A 13,173-nucleotide genomic window follows, 5' to 3' on the forward strand; every position below is an offset into this window, starting at 1 on the left:
GTCACCAGTGTCACCTCTGACCTCGTGGTGACACAGATGGGACAGGGGACATGGGCACAGGTGGCACCAGTGTCACCAGTGTCACCTCTGACCTCGTGATGACCTCATGGTGACACAGGTGGGACAGATGGGACAGGGGACATGGGTACAGGTGGCACCAGTGTCACCAGTGTCACCTCTGACCTCGTGGTGACCTCATGGTGACACAGGTGGGACAGATGCGACAGGGGACTTGGGCACAGGTGGCAGCAGTGGCACCAGTGTCACATCTGACCTCGTGGTGGCCCCGTGGTGGCCCCGTGGTGACAGAGGTGTCCCCGTTGTTTTGCAGCTCCTCCCATGGATTTGGTGACCGTCCTGGTGGCCCTGGTGGCCTTGGTGGCCCTGGCCCTGCTGGTGGTGGCCCAGCGCCTTGGGCTCCTCTACCGCCTGCGCCACAAGGTCTGGGGACATTGGGGACATTGGGGGACATTGGGGACATTGGGGACATTGGGGACATGGGGACATTGGGGGGACATTGGGGACATTGGGGACATTGGGGGACATTGGGAACATTGGGGACATGGGGACATTGGGGACATTGTGGGGACATTGGGGACATTGGGGACATTGGGGACACTGGGGACATTGAGGACATTGAGGGGACACTGGGGACATTGGGGACATAGGGGAATGGGGGACATTGGGGACATTGGGGGAACATTGGGGGACATTGGGGACATTGGGGACATTGGGGGACATTGGGGACATTGGGGGGACATTGGGGGACATTGGGGGGACATTGGGGACACTGGGGACATTGTGGGGACATGGGGACATTGTGGGGACATGGGGACATTGTGGGGACATGAGGGACACTGGGGACATTGCGGGGACATAGGGGAATGGGGGACACTGGGGACATTGGGGGGACTTTGGGGACACTGGAGGCTGGGAGGATATTGGAGACTGGGGCACATTGGGGACATGAGGACATTGGGGATGTTGGGGACACTGGGGACACTGGGGACAATGGGGGACATTGGGGACATTGGGGGGACATTGGGGACACTGGGGACATTTGGGGGACATTGGGGGAACATTGGGGACACCTTGGGGACATTGGGGGGACATTGGGCAATGTGGGACATTGGGGCGACATTGGGGAGTTGGGGACATTGGGGACATTGGTGACGGTGGTGCTCTGGGGGACACTGGGGGCTGGGGGGACACCAGGAGCTGGGGGGACATTGGGGGGACACTGGGGACATTGAGGGGACATTTGGGACACTCGAGGTTGTGGGGACAGCAGGAGCTGGGGGGATGTTGGAGGTGTTGGGGACATTGGGGACTGGGGGACATTGGGGTCATTGGGGACTTTGGGGGGACCCTGGGGACACCGGGGACATTGGGGATGTTGGGTACATCGGGGACACCGGGAGCTGGGAGGACATTGGGGACACTGGGGACACTGGGGACATTTGGGACACTGGGGACATTGGGACATTGGGATGTTGGGGACATTGGGAGCTGGGAGGACATTGGGGACATTGGGGACTGGGGGACATTTGGGACATGGGGACATTGAGGATGTTGGGGACATTGACGACATTGGGACACTGGGGCTGGGAGGACACAGGGAGGACACAGGGGACATTGGGGACAGCGGTGGGATGGAGGACATTGGGGACAGGTGACACTGGTGTCTCTGGTGGGACAGGTGGAACAAGGAGGACATTGGGCACAGGTGACACCGGTGGCCTGGAGCCCCCTGAGCTCAACTGTCCCTGGTGTCACCGGCGTCCCCCCATCCCCGCGGTGTTCCCAATGTCCCCCCATCCCCGTGGTGTCCCCAACGCCCCCCTGTCCCCACGGTGTTCCCGGTGTCCCCAACGCCCCCCCGTCCCCGCGGTGTCCCCAACGCCCCCCCGTCCCCCCTGTCCCCAGGTGGACGCAGCCAGGCCCGTCACGGCGGCGAGCTGGTGGCGGCGGTGCCCGCGCTGTCCCCAACGCCCCCCCATCCCCGCGGTGTCCCCAACATCCCTGGTGTCCCCCCTGTCCCCAGGTGGACACGGCCAGCCCCCGTCACGGCAGCGAGCTGGTGGCGGCGGTGTCCCCGTGGTGTCCCCAATGTCCCCCTGTCCCTCTGTCCCCAGGTGGACACGGCCAGCCCCCGGCACGGCGGCGAGCTGGTGGCGGCGGTGCCCGCGGTGTCCCCGGTGTCCCCAATGTCCCCTCTGTCCCCAGGTGGACACGGCCAGCCCCCGTCACGGCGGCGAGCTGGTGGCGGCGGTGTCCCCGTGGTGTCCCCAATGTCCCCCTGTCCCCCTGTCCCCAGGTGGACACGGCCAGCCCCCGGCACGGCGGCGAGCTGGTGGCGGCGGTGCCCGCGGTGTCCCCGTGGTGTCCCCAATGTCCCCTCTGTCCCCAGGTGGACACGGCCAGCCCCCGGCACGGCGGCGAGCTGGTGGTGGCAGTGCCTGCGGTGTCCCCATGGTGTCCCCAATGTCCCCCTGTCCCTCTGTCCCCAGGTGGACACGGCCAGCCCCCGTCACGGCGGCGAGCTGGTGGCGGCGGTGTCCCCGATGTCCCCAATGTCCCCTCTGTCCCCCTGTCCCCAGGTGGACACGGCCAGCCCCCGGCACGGCGGCGAGCTGGTGGCGGCGGTGCTGCGGGCGCACGGCGTGCGTTTCCTGTTCGCGCTGCCCGGCGGGCACATCTCGCCCGTGCTGGTGGCCTGCGAGAAGCTCGGCATCCGCGTGGTGGACACGCGCCACGAGGCCACCGCCGTCTTCGCCGCCGACGCCGTCTCGCGCGTCTCGGGTGTGTCACCGCGTGTCACCGTGTGTCACCGAGGGAGGGAGGTGGCCCCCGCCCCGGGGGGGCGTCACCGTGTGTCACCGTGTGTCACCGAGGGAGGGAGGTGGCCCCTGTGGATGGCATCTCCAGAGGGGTTTGGGGTGTCACCAACATCTCCAGAGGGGTTTGGGGTGTCCCAGAACATCTCCAGAGGGTTTGGGGTGTCCCAGAACATCTCCAGAGGGTTTGGGGTGTCCCAGAACATCTCCAGAGGGGTTTGGGGTGTCCCAGAACATCTCCAGAGGGGTTTGGGGTGTCCCAGAACATCTCCAGAGGGGTTTGGGGTGTCACCAACATCTCCAGAGGGGTTTGGGGTGTCCCAGAACATCTCCAGAGGGGTTTGGGGTGTCCCCAACATCTCCAGAGGGGTTTGGGGTGTCCCAGAACATCTCCAGAGGGTACAAGGACTATTGGGATGTCCCCATTTGTCACTGTTTGTCACCAAGGGAGGGAGGTGGCCCCAGGGATGGCATCTCCAGAGGGGTTTGGGGTGTCCCACCCTGGTGGGGTCCCAGCTCACCTGAGAGGGTTCAAGGACTCTTGGGATGTCCCCATTTGTCCCCTTTGGGATGTCCAGGGTGGCATTTGTCCCCATTTGTCCCCATTTGTCCCCAAGGGAGGGAGGTGGCCCCATGGATGGCATCTCCAGAGGGGTTTGGGGTGTCCCAGAACATCTCCAGGGGGTTTTGGGGTGTCCCAGAACATCTCCAGAGGGGTTTGGGGTGTCCCACCCTGTCCCAGCTCACCTGAGAGGGTTCAAGGACTCTTGGGATGTCCCCATTTGTCCCCATTGGGATGTCCAGGGTGGCATTTGTCCCCATTTGTCCCCGTTTGTCACCAAGGGAGGGAGGTGGCCCCAGGGATGGCATCTCCAGAGGGGTTTGGGGTGTCCCAGAACATCTCCAGAGGGGTTTGGGGTGTCCCCAATCATCTCCAGAGGGGTTTGGGGTGTCCCACCCTGGTGGGGACCCAGCTCACCTGAGAGGGTTCAAGGACTCTTGGGATGTCCCCATTTGTCCCCATTTGTCCCCATTGGGATGTCCAGGGTGGCATTTGTCCCCATTTGTCCCCGTTTGTCCCCAAGGGAGGGAGGTGGCCCCAGGGATGGCATCTCCAGAGGGGTTTGGGGTGTCCCACCTTGGTGAGGTCACCTCAGAGGGTTCAAGGACGATTGGGATGTCCAGGGTGGCATTTGTCCCCATTTGTCCCCGTTTGTCCCCATTTGTCCCCGTTTGTCCCCGTTCGTCACCGAGGGAGGGAGGTGGCCCCGTGGATGGCATCTCCAGAGGGGTTTTGGGGTGTCCCAGAACATCTCCAGAGGGGTTTTGGGGTGTCCCAGAACATCTCCAGGTGGTTTTGGGGTGTCCCCAACATCTCCAGAGGGTTTTGGGGTGTCCCAAACATCTCCAGAGGGTTTTGGGGTGTCCCAAACATCTCCAGGGGGTTTTGGGGTGTCCCAGAACATCTCCAGAGGGGGTTTGGGGTGTCCCCAACATCTCCAGGGGGTTTGGGGTGTCCCAAACATCTCCAGAGGGGTTCGGGGTGTCCCAAACATCTCCAGAGGGTTTGGGGTGTCCCAAACATCTCCAGAGGGTTTGGGGTGTCCCAAACATCTCCTGAGGGTTTTGGGGTGTCCCAGAACATCTCCAGAGGGTTTGGGGTGTCCCCAAACATCTCCAGAGGGTTTTGGGGTGTCCCCAAACATCTCCAGAGGGTTTGGGATGTCCCCAAACATCTCCAGAGGGTTTGGGGTGTCCCAGAACATCTCCAGAGGGTTTGGGGTGTCCCAGAACATCTCCAGAGGGTTTTGGGGTGTCCCCAGAACATCTCCAGAGGGTTTGGGGTGTCCCCAAACATCTCCAGAGGGGTTTGGGGTGTCCCCAGAACATCTCCAGAGGGTTTGGGGTGTCCCCAAACATCTCCAGGGGGTTTGGGGTGTCCCAAACATCTCCAGAGGGTTTGGGGTGTCCCAAACATCTCCAGAGGGGTTTGGGGTGTCCCAAACATCTCCAGAGGGGTTTGGGGTGTCCCAGAACATCTCCAGAGGGTTTGGGGTGTCCCAGAACATCTCCAGAGGGTTTTGGGGTGTCCCAAACATCTCCAGAGGGTTTGGGGTGTCCCCAAACATCTCCAGGGGGTTTGGGGTGTCCCAAACATCTCCAGAGGGGTTTTGGGGTGTCCCAAACATCTCCAGAGGGTTTGGGGTGTCCCAGAACATCTCCAGAGGGTTTGGGGTGTCCCAGAACATCTCCTGAGGGTTTTGGGGTGTCCCAAACATCTCCAGAGGGGTTTGGGGTGTCCCCAACATCTCCTGAGGGTTTGGGGTGTCCCCAACATCTCCTGAGGGGTTTGGGGTGTCCCAAACATCTCCTGAGGGTTTGGGGTGTCCCAGAACATCTCCTGAGGGTTTTGGGGTGTCCCAAACATCTCCTGAGGGTTTGGGGTGTCCCCAACATCTCCAGAGGGGTTTGGGGTGTCCCAAACATCTCCTGAGGGTTTTGGGGTGTCCCCAGAACATCTCCAGAGGGGTTTGGGGTGTCCCCAGAACATCTCCAGAGGGTTTGGGGTGTCCCCAACATCTCCAGAGGGTTTGGGATGTCCCCAAACATCTCCCGAGGGTTTTGGGGTGTCCCAGAACATCTCCTGAGGGTTTTGGGGTGTCCCAGAACATCTCCAGAGGGTTTTGGGGTGTCCCAAACATCTCCAGAGGGTTTTGGGGTGTCCCAGAACATCTCCAGAGGGTTTGGGGTGTCCCCAACATCTCCTGAGGGTTTTGGGGTGTCCCCAAACATCTCCAGAAGGTTTTGGGGTGTCCCAAACATCTCCAGAGGGTTTTGGGGTGTCCCAAACATCTCCAGAGGGTTTGGGGTGTCCCCAAACATCTCCAGAGGGTTTGGGGTGTCCCCAACATCTCCAGAGGGGTTTGGGGTGTCCCCAACATCTCCAGAGGGGTTTGGGGTGTCCCAAACATCTCCTGAGGGTTTTGGGGTGTCCCAGAACATCTCCTGAGGGTTTGGGGTGTCCCCAGAACATCTCCAGAGGGTTTGGGGTGTCCCCAAACATCTCCAGAGGGTTTGGGGTGTCCCAAACATCTCCAGGGGGTTTGGGGTGTCCCCAAACATCTCCAGAGGGGTTTGGGGTGTCCCAGAACATCTCCAGAGGGGTTTGGGGTGTCCCCAACATCTCCAGAGGGTTTTGGCGTGTCCCAAACATCTCCAGAGGGGTTTGGGGTGTCCCAAACATCTCCTGAGGGTTTTGGGGTGTCCCAGAACATCTCCTGAGGGTTTGGGGTGTCCCAGAACATCTCCAGGGGGTTTTGGGGTGTCCCAGAACATCTCCTGAGGGTTTGGGGTGTCCCAGAACATCTCCAGAGGGTTTGGGGTGTCCCAGAACATCTCCAGAGGGGTTTGGGGTGTCCCAGAACATCTCCAGAGGGTTTTGGGGTGTCCCCAGAACATCTCCAGAGGGTTTGGGGTGTCCCCAGAACATCTCCAGAGGGTTTGGGGTGTCCCCAGAACATCTCCAGAGGGTTTGGGGTGTCCCCAAACATCTCCAGGGGGTTTGGGGTGTCCCAAACATCTCCAGAGGGGTTTGGGGTGTCCCAGAACATCTCCAGAGGGTTTGGGGTGTCCCAGAACATCTCCAGAGGGTTTTGGGGTGTCCCAAACATCTCCAGAGGGTTTGGGGTGTCCCCAAACATCTCCAGGGGGTTTGGGGTGTCCCAAACATCTCCAGAGGGGTTTTGGGGTGTCCCAAACATCTCCAGAGGGTTTGGGGTGTCCCAGAACATCTCCAGAGGGTTTGGGGTGTCCCAGAACATCTCCTGAGGGTTTTGGGGTGTCCCAAACATCTCCAGAGGGGTTTGGGGTGTCCCCAACATCTCCTGAGGGTTTGGGGTGTCCCCAACATCTCCTGAGGGGTTTGGGGTGTCCCAGAACATCTCCTGAGGGTTTTGGGGTGTCCCCAGAACATCTCCAGAGGGTTTGGGGTGTCCCCAACATCTCCAGAGGGGTTTGGGGTGTCCCACTCTGAGGCCATCCGTCCATCTTGGTGTCACCTTGGCGCCATTTTAGAGCCACCTTGGCGCCACCTTGGCGCCATCTTGGTGCCATCTTGGTGTCACCTTGGTGCCATCTTGATGCCACTTTGGTGTCACCTCTGTGCCACCATGGAGCCATCTTGATGCCATCTTGGCGCCATCTTGGAGCCACCTTGGTGCCATCTTGGCGCCACCTTGATGTCACCTTGGCACCACTTTGGTGCCACCTTGGTGTCACCTTAGTGCCACCTTGGTGCCACCTTGAAGCCACCTTGGTGCCACCTTGATGTCACCATGGCGCCATCTTGGTGCCACCTTGTTGCCACTTTGGGGTCACCTTGGTGCCATCTTGGTGCCACTTTGGTGCCACCTTGAAGCCATATTGGTGCCACATTGTTGCCACTTTGGTGTCACCTTGGTGCCACCTTGGTGCCATCTTGGAGCCACCTTGGTGCCACCTTGGTGCCACCATGGAGCCATCTTGGTGCCACCTTGATGCCACTTTAGGCTCACCTTGATGCCACCATGGAGCCATCTTGATGCCACCTTGGTGCCACTTTGGCGTCACTTTGATGTCACCTTGGTGTCACCTTGGCGCCACCTTGAAGCCATATTGGTGCCACCTTGGTGCCACCTTGGTGCCATCTTGGCACCATCTTGGTGCCACCTTGTTGTCACCATGGCGCCATCTTGGTGTCACCTTGGTGCCACCTTGGCGCCATCTTGGAGCCACCTTGGTGCCACCTCTGTGCCACCATGGAGCCATCTTGGTGCCACCTTGATGCCACTTTAGGCTCACCTTGGTGCCACCTTGTTGCCACTTTGGTGTCACCTTGGTGTCACCTTGGCGCCATCTTGGTGCCACCTTGGCGCCATCTCGGCACCATCTTGGTGCCACCTTGGTGTCACCTTGGTGCCACTTTGGAGCCACCTTGGTGCCACCTTGGTGCCACCTTGGTGCCCCCTTGGCACCATCTTGGTGCCACTTTGTCGTCACCTTGATGTCGCCATGGCGCCATCTTGGTGCCACCTTGGTGTCACCTTGGCGCCACCTTGGCGCCACCTTGGCTCCACCTTGGTGCCACCTTGTTGCCACTTTGGGGTCACTTTGGTGCCACCTTGGTGCCACCTTGGCGCCATCTTGGCACCACTTTGGTGCCACCTTGGTGCCACCATGGCGCCATCTTGGAGCCACCTTGGTGCCACCTTGATGCCACTTTAGGCTCACCTTGGTGCCACTTTGTTGCCACTTTGCTGCCACCCTGGTGCCACCTGGCTGCCCATTGGTGCCCGCTGGTGGCAGCCGTGTGTCCCCGCAGGCACCATCGGCGTGGCGGCGGTGACGGCGGGCCCCGGTGTCACCAACGCGGTGACGGCCGTCAAGAACGCGCAGATGGCCGAGTCGCCGCTGCTGCTGCTGGGCGGGGCCGCGGCCTCGCTGCAGAAGGTGGGGACGGCCGGGGACATTCCCGGATCCCGGGGGCATTCCTGAATTCCTGGGGGCATTCCTGAATTCCTGGGGGCATTCCCGGATTCCTGGGGGCATTCCCGGATCCCGGGGGCATTCCCGAATTCCCGGGGGCATTCCTGAATTCCTGGGGGTATTCCCGGATTCCTGGGGGCATTCCCGGATTCCTGGTGACATTCCCGAAATCCCGCGGGCATTCCCCGATTCCCAGTGACATTCCCGGTGACATTCCCAATTCCCCACAGACATTCCCAATTCCCGCTGACATTCCCAAAACCCCAGTGACATTCCCGAATCCCGGCGGCATTCCCAAATCCCAGGGGCATTCCCGAATCCCGGGGGCATTCCCGAATCCCGGGGGCATTCCCAAATCCCGGCGGCATTCCCGATTCCCGGCGGCATTCCCGATTTCCGGCGGCATTCCCAAATTCCAGCGGCATTCCCAAATCCCGGCAGCATTCCCAATTCCCGGTGACATTCCCGAAATCCCGGTGACATTCCTGAATCCCGGTGACATTCCCCAAATCCCAGTGGCATTCCCCATTCCTGGTGGCATTCCCCAAATCCCAGTGACATTCCCGAAATCCCAGGGGCATTCCTGAATCCCGGTGACATTCCCGAAATCCCGGTGACATTCCCAAATCCACACTGACATTCCCCATTCCTGGTGGCATTCCTGAATCCCAGCAGCATTCCCAAATCCCAGGGGCATTTCTGAAATCCCGGTGACATTCCCCAAATCCTGGTGACATTCCCGATTCCCGTTGACATTCCCAGTGACATTCCCAAAATCCCGGTGACATTCCCGGTGACATTCCCCAAATCCCGGTGACATTCCCAAATCCCGGCGGCATTCCCGATTCCCGGTGACATTCCCAAATCCCGGGGGCATTCCTGAAATCCCGGGGCCCGGTGCCATTCCCCAATTCCCGGTGACATTCCCCAATTCTTGGTGACATTCCCAAATTCCCAGTGCCATTCCCGAATTCCCACCGACATTCCTGAATTCCCGGTGCCATTCCCGAATTCCCTTTGCCATTCCCAAATACCTGATGCCATTCCCAAATTCCTGCCGCCATTCCCGAATTCCCAAATCTCTGAAATCCCAAATTCCCAAATTCCCTTTGCCATTCCTGAATTCCCAAATCCCCGAATCCCCAAATCCCCGAATTCCCAAATCCCCAAATTCCCAAATCCCCGAATTCCCAAATCCCCAAATCTCCGAATTCCCAAATCCCCAAATCCCTGAATTCCCAAATCCCTGAATTCCCAAATTCCCAGGGCCATCCCCAAATCCCTGAATTCCCAAATTTCCCCCCTCATTCCCACATTCCAGGGCCGCGGGGCGCTCCAGGACATCCCGCAGCTGCCGCTGTTCCCAAATCCCCAAATCCCTGAATTCCCAAATTCCCTGGGCCATTCCCAAATCCCTGAATTCCCAAATCCCCAAATCCCTGAATTCCCAAATTCCCAAATCCCTGAATTCCCCAATTTCCCTCATTCCCTGGTTCCAGGGCCGCGGGGCTCTCCAGGACATCCCTCAGCTGCCGCTGTTCCCAAATCCCGAAATCCCTCAATTCCCAAATCCCCGAATTCCCAACTCCCTGAATCCCCAAATCCCTGAATCCCCAAATCCCTGAATCCCCAAATCCCTGAATTCCCAAATCCCCAAATCCCCGAATCCCCAAATCCCTGAATTCCCAAATCCCTGAATTCCCAAATCCCCGAATTCCCAAATCCCTGAATTCCCAAACTCTCCTGGCATTCCAGGGCCGTGGGGCTCTCCAGGACATCCTGCAGGTGCTGCTGTTCCCAAACCCCCTTTGCCATCCCCAAATCCCCAAATCCCTGAATTCCCAAATCCCTGAATTCCCAAATTCCCAGGGCCATTCCCAAATCCCTGAATTCCCAAATTCCCAAGGCCATTCCCAAATCCGAAATTCCCAAATTTCCCTCATTCCCTCATTCCAGGGCCGCGGGGCTCTCCAGGACATCCCGCAGCTGCCGCTGTTCCCAAATCCCCTTTGCCATCCCCAAATCCCCAAATCCCCAAATCCCTGAATTCCCAAATTCCCAAATCCCTGAATTTCCCTCCTCATTCCCACATTCCAGGGCCGCGGGGCTCTCCAGGACATCCCGCAGGTGCCGCTGTTCCGGACGCTCTGCAAGGCGTCGCTCTCGGTGCGCGCCGTGCGCGACATCGTCCCCACGCTGCGCCGCGCCATCGCCACCGCCATGAGCGACACCCCCGGTGAGGAGAGACCCCAAATTCCCAAAATTCCACCCAAAATTCCCAAAATTCCCATGGTGGGGGGATCGGGGATGGGAGGAATCCCAGGTTGGATCCCAAAATTGGGAATTTCCGTCCCCACCCTGCGCCGCGCCATCGCCGCCGCCATGAGCGACACCCCCGGTGAGGAGAGACCCCAATTCCCCCCAAAAATTCCCAAAAATTCACAAAATTCCCAAAATTCCCATGGTGGGGGGATCTGGGGTGGGAGGAATCCCAGGGTGGATCCCAAAATTGGGAATTTCCGTCCCCACGCTGCGCCGCGCCATCGCCACCGCCATGAGCGACACCCCCGGTGAGGAGAGACCCAAAATTCCCAAAAATTCCCAAAATTCCCGAAATTCCACCCAAAATTCCCGTGGTGGTGGGATCTGGGGTGGGAGGAATCCCAGGTCGGATCCCAAAATTGGGAATTTCCGTCCCCGCCCTGCGCCATCGCCGCCACCATGAGCGGCACCCCCGGTGAGGAGAGACCCCAAAATTCCCAAAATTCCACCCAAAATTCCCATGGGGTTGGGATCTGGGGTGGGAGGAATCCCAAGGCAAATCCCAGAATTGGGAATTTCCGTCCCCGCCCTGCGCCATCGCCACCGCCATGAGCGACAACCCGGTGAGGAGAGACCCAAATCCCCAAAAATTCCCAAAATTCCTGAAATTCCACCCAAAATTCCAATGGGGTTTGGATCTGGGGTGGGAGGAATCCCAAGGTGGATCCCAAAATTGGGAATTTCCGTCCCCACGCTGCGCCGCGCCATCGCCGCCGCTATGAGCGGCAGCCCCGGTGAGGAGAGACCCAAAATTCCCGAAATTCCACCCAAAATTCCTGAAATTCCACCCAAAATTCCCATGGGTTGGGGTCTGGGGTGGGAGGAATGCCAGGGTGGATCCCAAAATTGGGAATTTCCATCCCCACGCTGCGCCGCGCCATCGCCGCCGCCATGAGCGACACCCCCGGTGAGGAGAGACCCCAATTCCCAAAAATTCCCAAAATTCCCATGGTGGGGGGATCTGGGGTGGGAGGAATCCCAGGTCGGATCCCAAAATTGGGAATTTCTGTCCCCCCCCGATGGTTTTGGGGGTGCCCCTGATGTATGTTGGTTTTTGGGGTGCCCCTGACGGTTTTTGGGGTGTTTGGGGTGCCCCCGATGGATTTGGGGTTTTTGGGGTGCCCCTGATGGTTTTGGGCTGCCCCTGATGGATTTTGGGGTGTTTGGGGTGCCCCTGATGGATTCTGGGGTGCCCCTGATGGATGTTGGGGCTTTTGGGGTGCCCCTGATGGATTTGGGGTGCCCCTGACGGTTTTGGGGTGCCCCCGATGGATGTTGGGTTTTTGGGGTGCCCCTGACGTTTTTGGGGTGCCCCTGACGGCTGTGCTGTGTTTTTGGGGTGCCCCTGACGGCTGTGCTGTGTTTTTGGGGTGCCCCTGATGGCTGTGCTGTGTTTTTGGGGTGCCCCTGATGGCTGTTGTGTTTTTGGGGTGCCCCTGACGGCTGTGCTGTGTTTTTGGGGTGCCAATGATGTATTTTGGGGTGCCCCTGACGGCTGTTGTGTTTTTGGGGTGCCCCTGACGGCTGTGTTGTGTTTTTGGGGTGCCCCTGACGGCTGTGCTGTTTTTGGGGTGCCCCTGACGGCTGTGCTGTGTTTTTGGGGTGCCAGTGATGTATTTTGGGGTGCCCCTGACGGCTGTGCTGTGTTTTTGGGGTGCCCCTGACGTTTTTGGGGCGCGGCAGGCCCGGTGTTCGTGGAGCTGCCCATCGACGTGCTGTACCCCTTCCACGTGGTGCAGAAGGAGATCGGGGGCTCCAAAACGCCCCGGGGGCTGCGGGGGAAACTGGTCCAGTGGTGAGAGAGCAACCCCAAAACACACCAAAAACACCCCAAAAACACCCCAAAAACCACCCCAAAAACCACCCCAAAAACACCCCAAAAATAACCCCAAAAACATCCCAAAATAACCCCCAAAACACCCCAAAAACACCCCAAAATAACCCCAAAAACATCCCAAAAACCACCCCAGAAACACCAAAATAACCCCAGAAACACACCCAAAACCACCCCAAAAACACCCCAAAACCACCCCAAAATAACCCCAAAATGACCCCAGAAACACCCCAAAAACACCCCAAAAACACCCCAGAAACACCCCAAAATAACCCCAGAAACACCCCAAAAGCATCCCCAAAACCACCCCCAAAACACCCCCAAAACACCCCAAAATCACCCCAAAATAACCCCAGAAACACCCCAAAACCACCCCCAAAACACCCCAAAATAACCCCAGAAACACCCCAAAACCACCCCAAAACTGCCCCAAAACTGCCCCAAAACCACCCCAAAATAACCCCAAAAACACCCCAAAAACACCCCAAAATAACCCCAAAATAACCCCCAAAACCCCCCAAAATAACCCCAAAACCACCCCAAAAAAACCCCAGAAACACCCCAAAATGACCCCCAAAACACCCAAAAACACCCCAAAAACACCCCAGAAACACCCCAAAATAACCCCAGAAACATCCCAAAAACCACCCCAAAACC

At 59.0% G+C, this 13,173-nt stretch overlaps 1 protein-coding gene across 2 annotated transcripts in view; it reads left to right on the forward strand.

Annotated features, from left to right (window-relative positions):
• Nucleotides 1–12,481, forward strand: part of LOC311164428 (2-hydroxyacyl-CoA lyase 2-like) — a gene marked incomplete at its 3' end in the record, with an annotated part of 28,618 nt that extends 16,137 nt beyond the window's left edge. For both annotated transcript variants that reach the window (XM_084223884.1, XM_084223885.1), the window contains exons 2-6: nt 332–441; nt 2,601–2,802; nt 8,197–8,324; nt 10,458–10,596; nt 12,366–12,481. In XM_084223884.1, coding sequence (XP_084080010.1) covers nt 332–441; nt 2,601–2,802; nt 8,197–8,324; nt 10,458–10,596; nt 12,366–12,481 — 695 coding nt within the window. The remainder of the gene's footprint in view (nt 1–331; nt 442–2,600; nt 2,803–8,196; nt 8,325–10,457; nt 10,597–12,365) is intronic.
• Between the last annotated feature and the right edge of the window lie 692 nt (nt 12,482–13,173).

This window comes from Fringilla coelebs, assembly GCF_963513975.1.
Source record: "Fringilla coelebs genome assembly, chromosome: 32".
Lineage (NCBI taxonomy): Eukaryota > Metazoa > Chordata > Aves > Passeriformes > Fringillidae > Fringilla > Fringilla coelebs.